The sequence below is a fragment of the Leptodactylus fuscus genome, chromosome 2 (genome assembly GCF_031893055.1).
Source record: "Leptodactylus fuscus isolate aLepFus1 chromosome 2, aLepFus1.hap2, whole genome shotgun sequence".
NCBI classification, from domain to species: Eukaryota; Metazoa; Chordata; class Amphibia; order Anura; family Leptodactylidae; genus Leptodactylus; species Leptodactylus fuscus.
In genome coordinates, this window is record NC_134266.1 from 16,904,785 (window position 1) to 16,920,716 (window position 15,932).

General features: G+C 39.5%; 1 protein-coding gene across 3 annotated transcripts in view; it reads left to right on the forward strand.

Annotated features, from left to right (window-relative positions):
- Nucleotides 1-11,840, forward strand: part of NCAM2 (neural cell adhesion molecule 2) — a 393,282-nt gene extending 381,442 nt beyond the window's left edge. For all 3 annotated transcript variants that reach the window (XM_075263468.1, XM_075263470.1, XM_075263471.1), the window contains one exon: nt 11,395-11,840. In XM_075263468.1, the coding sequence (XP_075119569.1) occupies nt 11,395-11,506 (112 nt within the window). In that variant the 3' untranslated portion in view covers nt 11,507-11,840. The remainder of the gene's footprint in view (nt 1-11,394) is intronic.
- Nucleotides 11,841-15,932: the final 4,092 nt, after the last annotated feature.

Sequence of the window (15,932 nt, forward strand, 5' to 3'; positions counted from 1 at the left end):
TACAACGATCATTATATTTACCGTCCCTTTCCATTATGTTTGTTCATTTTTGGTTTTACTCTTTGTACATATGAGTTTAGTTTACCTGTGAATAGAACCTTATGGGATACAATTATTTTGGCAATAACATGGACCTTAAATCTTCCTTTATTGAAACAAGTCTTACCCCTCATTCACATCTGCATTTGGCAATCCATTTGGGGAGTCCACATGGGGACCCACCTGAACGGACTACCAAATGCATTTGCAAGTGCTGGGGTGCGTGTGCTTGCCGCGAGATCACCGCACGAGTCATTGTGAACTACTTTCCTCTCTGCATGTTCGCTGCAGAGATCTGGCGGCAAGCACATGGACTCCAATATAGTGTATGGGGTTTGTGTGCTTTCACTGCACAGCGCTTGCAGTTGCATTTGGTATTCCATTTGGGAGGTCCCTATGCGGACTCCCCCGAAGGGAATACCAAACTGATGTGAATCAACCCTTACCCTGCTTGCTTTCAGTAAATCTGTTAAGATGCTTTTAATAAGTTGACCAAGTTGACCTTAAGTACTAATGGAAAACAAGAAAGGAAAAGGAGCCATCAAGATGCTTTTAGTGGAATGAGAAATAGAAGGTTAAACAAAAGCAACAACAATTTCAGGTTGTTTCGTCAAATCTTTAGTTGTTCAGAATATTGCGGTAATTCCGATAGTCGGCTCAGTATCAGGTTAGGGCTGCATTTAGCTCTATTGGACTATACAATACATTACTACCTGCCTATCTGGTGTTACATCCAAAAAGAACGGGTATGAGATATGTTACCTGTCTGTTTAACCTTCTCACTTTAAAGTCTAGTTTACGGATATTGCCATAGTCATGGGACTTTCTCTGCCCCTTCATTTTTGTATTTGCGTTGTGCCACCAGATATTATCTATTTAGCTATACTATAGAGCTAGTTCACACATAACAATTTTACCCCATATGGCCACAGTATTTGGCCGTGCAGTCTTCGTTGATGAAACTTGTTATAAAACTATCTTTTATCTCGATAACCGTGTAGTTATTGGTGTCGCAGTGCACTAGCCAGTGACGGGAATACAAATACCAGACCCGTATACACTTATGTCCTGGGTGAAAACTCAATGAGATTTTTATATTTTCTTTTCTTGTTTATGGCACCAGAGAAGAGACGGCTAGCCAGGTCTCCTGTATATAAAATAAAGCACAATTCACATTGTATCTCAAGAAATGTAAAAAATGCAGCAAAGTAAGAATGCTTTCAGAAAATAAAAGGGTTAATAGTTTATTTTTGTCAATTAACAAAATGATGATAATATAAGTCTAATTCCCATCAATATTTGGTGTGTCTCCTCCCCTTTGGAGGAGGAGTCCTGGAAGATATGGCCCCCACAGATAGAGCCCTGATCTCATCTTCATCCAGTCTATCTGGGATAATATGAAGAGACAGACAGATTGGAGCAAGCCTACATCCAGAGAAGATCTGTGCTTAGTTTTCCAAGATGGCGGGAGCAACCTCCCTGCCGAGTTCTACCGATAAGAACTGATGGAAGGTAAAGGGCAAAGGTCACACCAAATATTGATGGGAATGACATTTCCCTTTTCCTGAGTCTTTTTTATTTGGCAAATATAGACCATTAAAGAGGATCTTTAATGTCTTCAGGCTCATGTAGTGTAATACACCACTGTGCTGAATTCAACTTTCCTGTTCTGTGCTCCTGTTGAAGAGCTATCGATGCCATTACCGTAGCTCTTCAGTGTCGGTGTACTGTGAGGGGGCATTTCTTACCACCCAGCCATGAAACTGAGCACTGAGGAACACCCCTCACAGTACAGAGCTACGGATAGTACACTGACACTGAAGAGCTACAGTAATGGTACCGATAGCTCTTCAACCGGGGGACGTAATGGAAAAGCCAATAGAATTCACTGCATGTGACCGAGGACATGAAAGGTCCTCTTTAACCCTTCTATTTCTGAATACATTCTTACTTTGCAGCATTTTTCACACCTTGTATAAAATGTATTTTTAGTGAATCCCTCTGCACACAGTAGTGTTGTGTACTAGGCTCCTCTATACAGAAAATACATATTATTTATTATTATTATTATTATTATTATTATTATTATTATTATTATTATTATTATTATTATTATTATATCCCTGTGCATAATGGTCCAGCATATAATGTGACATATATCATTTTTTCCCGAAAATGCCATTCTTATATTTCGCATTCCGAAAGGCTATGACTTGGAAAGTTTCATAAAACAATGAATTTTTGCAGCATTTGCAGAAAAAATTGTGACAGGACATGTCACCTCTCCTGACTTGTTTATTTTTGCAAATATGTGTACTTTTTTTCCCCTAAAATGGCACATTTGGAGCATCGTTTCCTATCATTTTGTTCTGTACCATCCCCCTGTTATTCTTCCTAAAAATTTAGGAAGAAATAGTAAATGGTTCTTACTATTCCCCTTTTCCCCTATAGACAAATCTTCAACTTAAAATTCACAGTTCTCAATTTATTCATAAAAACAGGAAAATTGAGTGATCTTCTTCGGAATTGTCGATAGCTTCTTAATCATTAAGGGGGATCCAACTGCTGCAACTTCTACTGATCCCAAGATCAGAGGTCAGAACCCCCATTCTAATGAAGGGACAGGCCAAGCATGAGCCCTGCCCCTCTATTCACTCTATATGAGAGGGACAGAAATAATCAAGTACAGCATTTCCAGCTCTACTACAGACAATGAATTGAGCGGCAACTCCATAAAGATTGTTGGGAGTCCCTGCAGTCCCATCCGCAAAGATTATGAAGTTAACCCCAGTCCTATTAAAAGGGGATTGCATCAACACTTGGTATAATTACTTTAACCCCTTGCTGACATCCACCTTAATATAAAGGTAGGAACTGAATGGGCCCAATGGTGGATGGGTCTCTATTAGAGATGAGTGAACAGTAAAATGTTCGAGGTTCGATATTCGTTTCGAGTAGCCCCTCAATATTCGACTACTCGAATCGTATATCGAACCCTATTATAGTCTATGGGGGGAAAATGCTCATTTCAGGGGTAGGCAACGTTCGATCAAATTACGCTTACCAAGTCCACGAGTGAGGGTCAGGCTGGATCCTCCGAGAAGTCTTCTCCGTGCAGCGTCCCCGTGTCGTCTTCCAGCTCTGAATTCACTCTGCCAGGCATCGGGCCTGGGCAGAGCCGACTGCACATGCCAGCACTACAAGCGGGCATGCACAGTCGGCTCTGCCCAGGCCCGATGCCTGGCAGAGTGAATTCAGAGCCGGAAGACGCCGCGGGGACGCTGCAAGGAGAAGACTTCTAAAGGTAGGAGAAGAACCAGCGTTGATTGGCCGACTGTATAGCATTCGGCCAATTATTACTCCGACTGTAGACATGAACCCTTTAGATGCATTGGTCAAACACTGACTAAGGCATCTATTTACTGGTGCTACATGCTTGCCCCCATGATGGTGAAGATCAGTGTACCTCGCAATGAGATTTGAGGCAACCAATCTGTCCCCATGTGTGTATGTATGTATATATATATATATATATATATATATATATATATATATATATATATATATATATATATATATATATGATAAAAAAAATCCCATATGGTGATGCTGTACAAACAAAACCCATAGGAATATATTGCAGATGCAGTTTTTTTCTCAATCCGCAAAAAATTTGGCAAGAATGGGTTAAGGTGGAAAATGGAAAATGGAATGATTTCTAAATGACAAATATTTTGCTCCTTGCCTCCCCCAGATTAGTTTGCACAGTCTATTGATCTTGACCAGGATACCTTGTTTTTTAGCTCTTCCTCACCCCGGTAACTCTTCAGTAATAGTCCAGGTTTCCCCAGCCTGGAAAAGCCCAGATATCAGATTGTGATCCCACAATGAATTTTGCCAAACAAGCTGAGTTTTGCTACTTTGATAAGTTTTACTTTTTCTGCTTCGGTAAATAAATTATCATCCTGTTTATAAAATATGTGGGATAAAGCATTTGAGCGGATAACAAAATTGCCCTCAGCTGTCTGCGCGGTTACCGAAATTTGCTGTCACATGTAGAACTGGTACTTCATTAAATCTCATTTGCAAAAAAGCGTGTTACTGAAGTGTAAATGATAAAGACTGGTGACAGCACTAAAGTTGTTCTGTAACCCATGATAAACACTACGTGTTTGTTTTCTTTCCCTTTTGCTGTGTAGGTGCGAGCACGGAACAGATGTTGTGACAGATAATTATGGAGTGTTATTATAGGTGTACCTGAGAGCTAATATTTACAGGGAAAAAATAAGCCATGCGATAATATTAGGTCATTGAATAGTTAAAAAGCTTGTCTCAAATGCAGCAAAAACAACCTCACCCCTATAAAACAGCACCACCCTTGTACACAGGTTGTGTCTGGTATTGCAGCTCAGCTTCATTCAGAGATGCAATATCAGAAAGCCCACGCACAAGAATGGGCATTTTCTTTCTACTCCTATATAACTCCATTAAGCTAGATCCATATGGAGCAAGGCTTGTCCATTGTAGACTCTTCATTGACTAACCTGCTACATGGGAAGAATATGCAAATCTGTCTTCCACAATGTAATTAGGAAGTCAGGTGCCTCAGTGTTACAAACCAATAGAGGGCGCTCACTGGAATGTGCAAGCCTGTCTTCCCTGATGTAATTAGGAAGACAGAATCTCAGTGATATGGCCCAATAAAGGCTGCTCCCTTTAACATCATGCTCGACTTTCCAAGAGGCCTTTGTTTTGCACTGATGCTGGGATTATTACCAGGTATAGTCTCTCAACCGAGGACGGCCGTTTCGATGTTATTGCATCTCGTCAGCCTGGTGTAGAGAAGACTAACCTGGTAGAGGTGAGAAGCCTAGACAGGGTTAGGGGTATATCGTCACCCCTTGGAGTTATTAAGCCTACCAGGTTAGTCTTCTCTACACCAGGCTGACGAGGTGCAATAACATCGAAACTGGTAATAATCCCAGCATCATTGCAAAACAAAGGCCTCTTGGAAGGTCGAGCATGATGTTAAAGGGAGCAGCCTTTATTGGGCTATATCACTGAGATTCTGTCTTCCTAATTACATCAGGGAAGACAGGCTTGCACATTCCAGTGAGTGCCCTCTATTGGTTTGCAACACTGAGGCACCTGACTTCCTAATTACATCATGGAAGACAAATTTGCATATTCTTCCTATAGTCCCTTGCAAAGTGGAGTGCTAATGGCTTAATAAGTCTCCACACACCTATATGGTGGTCTCTCCCCAAGGAGTGATGATATCCCCCTAACCTGCTACAAGCTATTGTATCACTATGAAGATGAGATACTCCATGAGGATACTCCATTTTCTGTGGCATTTCCATTGATAACATTAATCTGTGCTGCAGGTTTTTAAATTACACCATGTCAACTTACACCCGGTTCACACTAGCGTTGGCTGTCTATAGTTCTGTCCATTGAAGGATCAGAACAATGGACATGAGTACCGCTAAAATAGTGGTAACATAAGAAGCCCAACAGACCTCTTTGACTTGAATGGGATCCATGGGTGTCTGCTGTTTTGAAACTTACCCCTCTTTCACATCTGCGATGGTATTCTGTCCGGGGGAGTCCGCATAGGGGGGCCCCCCAAACGGAATACCGAACACAACTGCAAGCGGTGTGCAGTAAAAGCACACGGATCCCTATAGGCTATAATGGGGTCCGTGTGCTGGCCGCGCGCTACCCACATTCTTCATGTGGACAGGAAAGTACATTGTGAACTACTTTCCTGTCTGCATGATCTCTGCGGAGATCTGACGGTAAGCCATTATAGTCTATGGGGTCCGTGTGCTTTTACTGCACAGCGCTTGCAGTTGCGTTTAGTATTCCATTCAAGGGGGCTCTCCTGGATGGAATATCTGGTGAAAGGAATTCACTGGCAATCTTTCATTCTTCCTGCATAGCCCCTTTAAGAAAGAGAAAGAGGAGATCGGACTTGTAAGCACTTTAAGGATTTTATGAGATAACTGATGCTTTGATTTTGCATCTGTCTCTGCCAGTAGCCCTTTGGCATACAATATACCGCCATAAAGAGCATTACAATATTGCTTCCATCTGTCCCCTACTTCCTAATAACAGACTTAGTAAGCTAGGAAAGCAAAGGGGACAGATGGATGGGAAGATGAGGTTCAGGGCTGCGCAGTAACAGTAGAGACACATAGGTCAGCAGAGGAGCTGCGCCCACAAAACGGTGGGGTATTTTTTAATCCAAACGATTTATGAGGTTGCCTAATGTTTTCTATACTTTTATACTGTCTGTCTGCTCTGCTTGAGCTCAACAAATGACTAAAGAAATTCACTTACATTTTTGACCATATTATTTGTCATTGCATTTTGCTGACATCGTGTACCGCAGACAGTGCAGGTAAAATGATTCTGATGTTATAAAACAATTCATAAATAAGAAGTCAATGTGAATAGAACAAACCATGTAATATATCTTTATTGAAGAAATGTGTCTCATTTTCCACTTATTAAGCTGTAAAATCCATCTCACTACTCCCACAGAAGTCTATGGAGAGAGGAGGGGCAGTTGGAAGTTGTTCATTTATTTATCACTACGTTCTGTACAGTGGTGGAGTCTTATCTTGAAATATAGCAATGTCACCTGAGATTTTTCAGTGCAGCCGAATGTCTTCTCTTCCCTCTTCCCTCTCCATAGTCTTCTATGTCTAAAGTAACTCATTGTGATACATTGAGAGGGAAAGCGATTTAGTTTGACCTCAAGGAAAGGCAACTTCACATCACTTCCTTATTGTAGGATATTGATGTGCACTGTTGTTAGGATGAGCGGTGAGGTCATGGCTACCGCCCCTATTTGGCGGGGACTTCCCTTTAAATAGTGTGAGCCGATGCCTGCCCGGTGCTCACACTTTGACTGAAGTTTGTTAATGACAGTAGTACAGGGACAGGCTCCAGCATTGCAGGCAGGTTGTCAAACTAGGCCCCTGTGTGGGGTTTCATTAGCCTCTATCTGCACTGTAGTTAGAACCTGTAAATCCAGAACTGTCAGGCCTACACTAGGCTAGGAGCAGTGGGCTCGGTTCCAGCCTGAGGCGTTGACAGCAGGTGTGGTCTCTGAGTTAGCCTCTTTATACTGTCAAACTTCCTTTGCACTCCTAGCTGTTGCAGGAGCATGGTTTGTTGCTGACTTGGGGTGATGGTTAACCCTTGGTAGCCTTGCTGTTTCAGCTGTACGGTGCACCTGTCCAGTGAGGTTAACTGGCAGGGTGTTGTTGCAGCTTGTTCACATTGAGTACCGCGCCACATGACTGTCAGTGCAGTTTATTTGGTAGCACACTGTTCAGACCTTACAGCTGCCCATCTGGGCCTGTGGACCTCGCTGCAGTGCCTTGTAGACTAGTGCGTCTGTCGCTTAAAAGTATTATTTTTAAATATATACACAGAACCATAACAAATGTTTATGTATAGAAACAGAAGAAATAATTCTGGGGACATTGTGATATCTTCATCTCCAGTACTTGTATTGTGTGCATGTATTTATCTATAGGATTTTATATTTTATTTATTTTATATTTACATATGTTCTGTATTCCTTCCATATTTAACACAAACATAAGAAAAAAAAAAAAATCTTCATGGAACCTACTTTTAGCTAAACAAAAATTATATAGAGATAATATCTCCTGTTTTAAAACTCTTTTGTGTGTCCATTTGTACGTTTCCATATCAACCTGTTGCTCCAGCCCTGCAGCCCCATGATAAAGTTGATAGTTGTATGTAGGGCACTGGTATAACGGCAGGTATGACTTTCAGGGGTTTACTGTTGAGTCTTAGGTTTCCAGTGTCTATTGGTTTGTGGTCTTAGTTATTTCTGATTGTTCTGATTCCTTCCAGCCCTTGCCTTATATACATATACCTTTCCTGTCCATATAGTTCAATGGTGTGTGTTGTCTAAATATTTAGAACGTTGATTTCTCATAGTCGAGTGTTTGGTCTCCAGTTCCTTGTGTCTAGTATCTTCGAACTCCAGTTCTGGCAAGGAATACTTGCTCTCTTAGGAATGCTTGCCATCTTACGAATGATTGCCGTCTGAAATTTCCCCACTGTGGGACTATTAAAGTATTATCTTATCTTATGAATACTTTCTCTGTTATGAATGCTTGCTCTCTTACGAATGCTTGCTCTCCTGTGAATGTTTGCTGTCTTATAGAATTCTTGCTCTCTTAGGAATGCTTGCTTTCTTATCAATGCTTGCTCTCTTACGAATGCTTGCTCTCCTGTGAATGCTTGCTCTCTTATAGAATTCTTGCTCTCTTAGGAATGCTTGCTTTCTTATCAATGCTTGCTCTGTTATGAATGCTTGCTCTCTTGTGATTGCTTGCTCTTTTATGAATGCTTGCTCTCTTATAGAATTCTTGCTCTCTTAGAAATGCTTGCTCTCTAATGAATGCTTGCTCTCTAATGAATGCTTGCTCTCTAATGAATGCTTGCTCTCTAATGAATGCTTGCTCTCTAATGAATGCTTGCTCTCTAATGAATGCTTGCTCTCTAATGAATGCTTGCTCTTTTATAGAATGCTTGCTCTCTTAGGAATGTTTGCTCTCTTACGAATGCTTGCTCTCCTGTGAATGCTTGCTCTCTTATAGAATTCTTGCTCTCTTAGGAATGCTTGCTTTCTTATCAATGCTTGCTCTGTTATGAATGCTTGCTCTCTTGTGATTGCTTGCTCTTTTATGAATGCTTGCTCTCTAATGAATGCTTGCTCTTTTATAGAATGCTTGCTCTCTTAGGAATGTTTGCTCTCTTATGAATGCTTGCCATCTTATGAATGCTTGCTCTGTTATGAATGCTTGCTCTCTTATAGATTTCTTGCTCTCTTAGAAATGTTTGCTGTCCTTTATGAACGTTTGCTCTTTTATGAATGCTTGCCATCTTACGAATGCTTGCTCTCTTATGAATTCTTGCTCTCTTACGAGTTCTTGCTCTCTTATAGAATCCTTGCTCTCTTATGAATCCTTGCTCTCTTAGGAACGCTTGCTTTCTTATGAATGTTTGCTCTCTTATAGAATACTTACTCTCTTAGGAATGTTTATGTTCTTATGAATGCTTGCTCTCCTATAGAATAGTTGCTCTCTTAGGAATGTTTACTTTCTTAGGAATGCTTTCTCTCTTATAAAATACTTGCTCTCTCAGGAATACTTGCTCTCTTAGGAATGCTTTCTTTCTTATGAATGCCTTTGTCTTACTGAATACTTGCTCTCTTAGGAATGTTTACTTTCTTAGGAATGCTTTCTCTCTTATAAAATACTTGCTCTCTTAGGAATACTTGCTCTCTTAGGAATACTTTCTTATGAATGCCTTGCTCTTATAGAATACTTGCTCTCTTAGGAACGCTTGCTCGCTTATGAATGCTTCCTCTGTTAATGAGATTTCAGTACTTGGTAGCCCATTGTTTGTCTACCGCTGGCGTTCATGCTTAAGTGTTCTATAAGTAGATGGTCTTTGCTTCTTGATTTCTGCTTGTTCCTTGGTTGTTCTTTCTCATGTCTAACAACCAATATGGAATTATGAACTATAAGAGCTCATGACAATAGTACTGCAATCTATGGTCAAGGACAAGTTATACTCAATGCTATGTATTTAGAATTTCACATCCATGAAACCAGTTGTCCTTAAACTGAAGAAGAAATATGTTTCTGCCTAGTTCTGCAAGATATAATAAAGAACGCATGGGTGATGAGTTTAGTATTAAAGGGGTGTTCTCAGATTTTGAACCATGTATTTAACTCAATGAACTAGTTTCAGTGACTGAGGGACCTCTCAGACCACAAAACCAGACAATGACTGACAGCTGTCATTGGTTGGTTTGATGGGGCTCAGAGTTTCTTCTTGGTCACTGAAACTAGGTCAATGACCTGATTATAACAAAAATACAATGTAAATATTGTATTAAATATACACCATAGGTTAAGTACCTACTTGAGTATCAGGGAAGGGAAAATGGTTAGGATGCAATAAAATGTAACTTTTATTAATTTGATTAATATATGTGTATAGGTTATTGCATTCTGTCTCTTCTGTTCCCTTCGATGATATTCATGTAGGTCAATGACCTAGTTTCAATGGGTTAGAGTAATCTCCTAAACCATATGATCAAACCAGCCAATGACATGTGTAAGCTCATGACAACTATCATTGTCTGGCCTTGGTCATTGGATGATTTAAAGGATTTACTTTGGTTATGGAAATGACCTCAAGTCTATATCTAAAAACTTTCACCAAAATCTGAAATTTTGGGGAAAATTTAGACTGAATTTGGTTTCTGACAATTATTTTGCTCAACTCTAGATATGCTAACTATCCTATTTGTTTCTACGTCTGACTACCCTGTGGAGATATGCAGTACAGTGTGAATTGTAACCTTTCAAAATGTTTTGACATGCTATGATATTGTGTTGAATCGGTTTCCTTGACCAAACTGGAAATTGGTTAAGCGAGCACAAATTTGTAGTGGACCCTAATGACTTTTCAAACTTACGCCAAAGGGATACCATCTTGGTACATGGAGGTGTTAGCATTTTATGGTACTTCGGGAGTCTTTCTTGGATAAAATTTTGTCCATGTATTATATACCGTATATACTCGAGTATAAGCCGACCCGAATATAAGCCGAGGCCTCTAATTTTACCACAAAAAAACTGGGAAAACTTATTGACTCGAGTATAAGCCTAGGGGGAAATGAAGCAGATACTGGAAAATTTCAAAAATTAAAATGGTCGGAGTTTTGGGGTGCAGTAGGTGCTGGGGAAGGGGAGGGGGTGTTTTGGTTGTCTGTCTGCTCCTTCCCTGAGCTTGAGGGCTGTTTTTTTTTTTTTCTTCCCCCACTTGGAATTCAGTCTGGCTGAATATAGTGTATCTGAAGTGCTCCTATTAACCCCTTCCCGACGGAACAGTAGCCTCGCAGATCCCCTATATTCAGTAGACTGGGCACTGTCAGACACAGGGATACCTAATGTGTATGTGTTTTGCAGTAATTTTCTACTTTTGTATGTATTCTAGGGAAAGGAGTGATTTAGAACTTTTATTTTTTTATTTTTTTTTCAAATATTTTTTTATTTTTTTGCACTATTTTATGGGAGATTCTATACATTGATATTGTGGCTGGTCATAATTCTTTTTTTTTTTTTTGCTGACTCGAGTATAAGCCTAGGGGGGCTTTTTCAGCTCAAAAACTGGGCTGAAAAATGTGGCTTATACTGGAGTATATACTGTATTTACTATCTGTTATTGGTATGGCATTATTTTCATATTTGGTTATTGAAATACATTTATCTTTTTTTTTTTTTTTAGGAAATTACTACTAAAGGAGGAAAATGGCAAAGAAGCTCTGAGCGCCGAAACGATTGAAATCAAAATATCAAACGACATCATCCAAACAAAAGAAACTGACAGTAAAGCATAGCATGACAAAGCCCATTATCACTCACAGAGGGAGAGATTGGTGATGCACACCCAATGTCAGCACTCTGCTGCAGACAATTATTGGCTAATATTAGCTTTCGATTGTCAGTACGTGTCCATACCTGAACAACTCACATCTACTGTACTTTAAGGTTTTGTTGATTAATTTAGTATGTTTGTCTGACTGATAACAGTATAAATGTATAAAGTTGACTGCAAAAATTCCTTTAATTTATTATAAAATAAAGTGTACTATTTATAAAATATTTCCTTTTTCCTTGTTAAAAAGGCGTCCTGTGGTTGGCAAATCCGCTATGCTAATATATAATGCATACTTTTTTTCTTATATGTGGTTCTCTTAAATTAGGCTTAAGACTATCGACCGGTCCAGACTGTTCATTACGTAGAAACATGCTGTATATAGGATGCGTAATGGAATATGCTGTGACCATCTTATCACTAGGGACTGGCGCGCCAAGTATAATGAAGCTCTAGATCAGTGGTTCTTAACCAGGGTTCGATCGAACCCTAGGCCCTATGCACGGTTCATTTTGCATACCAGTAAAAAAACATATATATATATCTTGAATTTGAAAAAAAATCGTATTTGATTTATCACTAAAGAAGGGTTCGGTGAATGCGAATATGAAACTGGTGGGATCGGTAACTCAAACAAGGTTGAGAACCACTGATCTAGATCTATCCATCTGGATATATAAGATATAAGATAAGTCATGAAGAGGTGAATTAGAACTGCTTTTATTTTTTTAAGAATTTTATTTTTCTCTTTATTTTTTTAAGCTTTATTTTTCTATATGAATTATGGGAACGGTTGCAATGTTGCTGTGAAATGTAATGTTAGCAGTCAAGATTTTGATACCGGTGGGGACTGTTCAGTGGCGGACTGTCCCATGAGAGTATCAACTGATCCTCTGTTGGACCCAAGCACTAACACAATAGTAGTCCAACAGAAGACAAGTTTAAGGGGTACTATGGTCTATTGTCTGGGGGTTGTTAGGGGGTGTACCCCCAGAATAAGTTTACCTGGTGAGCCCAAGGAACCTCAGACCAACACTAAGTCTGTTCAACCCATAACTAAGGATTGGTTCCAGAAGTGACGTTTTGACAGGAGGGTTTTCTTCTAGGTTCCATTGGTTAACATAGTTGCGATAAGTGTCGTTATATGTATATGGCAGTTCCATATGAATCCGTTCATCATATACATCCAGACAAGCCACTGACGAAATAGTTGGGTTGTCCAAAATCAGATTTTTTCTTTTTTTTGAGACGCAGCACCAGTTCTTGTCTATTAGCGGTATAGTATCTGATATTGTAATTTTTACTTAAATTGAAACAGTGACACTTTCTTTGAAATCAGATTTTTTTTTTGGTTTATGTCAAGACTCAACATAACAGCAATGAAGCTTCAAAATAAACTTGACGTAAATGAGTTAACTACAGCCAATGGAAATGAGCAGCTTTAATTTTTTGGGAAAAAAAATCAATTTTTTTTCTAATCCAGAGCATGATTAAGTTAAAGGACCGGTACACCTACAAATACCATAAAAAAAAGTAAGAGAATTCTCTAATGGCAGTGTGTAGACTTTTCTAGAAGTTCCTAAAACAAACAGTTTCATAGCAATCCTGCAGTAAAAAGAAGTCAATTTCCTGCTGATATTCATCAACTTACCCAAGAGTTCAGGGAATTAAGAATATATATTTTTTCCTCCTTCTTAAGACTAGACACAGTAGGGATGTTTCCATTGCAGCCAGTTGTCTTACAGTCATTCAAAGGACAATGAGGAGGAGTAGGGAGATATGGCAAGTTTTTGGGACAGAGTGAATATATTTCTCAATTCTAACTGTAATATGAGATATAATAGGTTTAATGTAAAGGATGATATTAATGGAGGAGTTTTTTTGGGAAAATTAGTATTTTCAATATTTAGTGCTCCTTTAATGAATTGTATGCCTTATATATCTGTTTTAAAGGGGCTCTATCAGCAAAATGATGCTGTATGAGCCCCACATATGCGTGAATAGCCTTTATAAAAAGGCTATTCAGGCACCACTAATGTTATTTTAACCCCTCCCATTTTGAAATAAAACTATAAAAACATATATGTAGATCATACCTGAGCGTGCACGGTGGGCGGTCATGCATGATCCGACATCATCTTCTGGCACGCCTTCCTCTTCTTTCTTCTTCGGTGATGCCCTCCGGTCCTGGCTCTTCCCTGGCTTCATTGTCGTCGTCTTCTGGCAGTTCAAATCCGGTGCATGCGCAGTAGCGCTCCCTCCGGAGCTACTGCTCATGCTCTGGCGCCATTTCTCTCAATGGCAGTGTGCACGCACCGAATTTGATCCAATCGGATTTGAACCACCGGAAAAAGACGACGATGAAGCCGGGGAAGAGCCAGGACCGGAGGGCGTTGCTGAAAGAAGAGGAAGGCATGCCAGAAGATGATGTCGGATTGTGCACGACCACCCAGCGCGCATGCTAAGGTATGATTTACATATATGTTTTTATAGTTTTATTTTAAAATGGGAGGGGGGGTTAAAATAAGATCAGCGGTGCCTGAATAACCTTTTTTAAGGCTATTCACGCATATGTGGGGCTCATACAGCATCATTTTTCTGATAGAGCCCCTTTAAAGAACATCAAGTTTACTTGATCTATATTATCATAGATAAAACAACTATATTTATTTTTAGCCAACAAAAAGCCTTAAAGTGTAACTCTACATTTAGTTAAGAAAAAAAATCTTCATTCACTATATTTTGTTAACGGTCAAACATAAACAATTGGCGCTTCGATTTTTGCAGCTTTTTTCAGCATTCACACTTTCCTATAGTACAGTTCTGTACCACGTTACTAATACTTATGATATAAGGTTCCCCCTTTGTCTACCTCTGGTTTCGTATTAGAAGCCCGATCTCCACCCGTGACCTTGAGTGTGTCACCAAAATCTAAACTTCAAATAGAATTTTTGCTCCAGTCGTTGAGTCGTGTATAAATGCATATTCATGAAGTGGAGATAAGATATTGTATAATGTATTCCAGTTTCATCAGTACACCGATGTGAGCATGCAAGCAAAAGTGACTACAAAAATTAAATCTCCAAGTTAATCCTTGCAAAATTAATGCAATAATGACAGAGCGCAGATACAGTGATTCATTGTTCCTATTGATTTGTATTATTTAGAGGGAATGTATCAAAATTACCCCCACGGCAATTCAGACATGACGGGAATGGCTGTACAATACATATAGTTATAACCATTTTACCTGAATTTGGTAACTATTGTATGTTCACAGTAACCTGCCTTACTTTTAACCCCTAATATGATTATTGTGTTAAATTAGTAAATAGAATACAGTTCCCTGTTCAGAACATTCCTATAGAGATGTTTCCTTCCTCACCCTTTGTCTTGGTTTGTCCAGATAGTCACAAGATGACTAGCTTTTAGGGTTGAGCCGATTTTGAGACTTTAGGATCGTTTTTAAAATCCGATTTTCGATCATTTTCCAGCCGATCCCGATCCTGAAATTCACTTGATCGCCGATCGGGATCCGATCTTTCCTGATCGCTCAACCCTAGTTACTTTGTTTATGGAGTAGGGTTGAGCCGATCTTGAGATTTCAGGATCGTTTTTAAAATCTGATTTTTGATCATTTTCCAGAAAATCACGATCGTGAAATTTGCTCGATCACCGATCGGGATCTGATCTTTCCTGATCCCTACTGGCTTTCCATAACATGATTTTGTGATATTTTGTCACAAGATGTTTATCCTATAGGAGTCTATAGATTGTGTCCTGAAAAGGGTTTTGTTAACTTGTTGCAATATTCTATTGAATTGTTTTCATGATAATTTGATGTTCCTAACCCAACCAAGATAAGGGTGGACACATCTGTATCAGCCAAAGCAACATGGTAGCGAGTGACCACAAAGACCATTTAATTTCTCTGTGTTAGCGCTGTCTTAGATATTCTCAGTTGTCTGCACCAGATGAGTCTTTGCTAAGGTTTTATTTATACTTACAAACAAAGAAGTTCCCCAACCTCCCCACATTGTAGGCCTGTTCACTATCTTAATGACATCATTTGTCTACCACATCACTACTTAAGGCTGGTGATTGGGTCTCAGTGGTCACATGGGTGCTGATGATGTCATCATACTATGAGGTGTGTCACGCTTTCCTCGCACATGACCTCTGAAACCCATTGACAGACCTTAGTGGTGACACATAGGTCAAATTACATCATTAAGATGTGGACAGCACCTGAAGAAGACCAGAACACTGGAGGATGCTGTAGCAGACTCCAGGAAAGATGAAAATTTATGCAAAAATTATTTTTTTCTAATAGATACACTTTTCCTACCCAAAAATGCTAGATTTGCGCAATCCAAATCTTGAGGAAC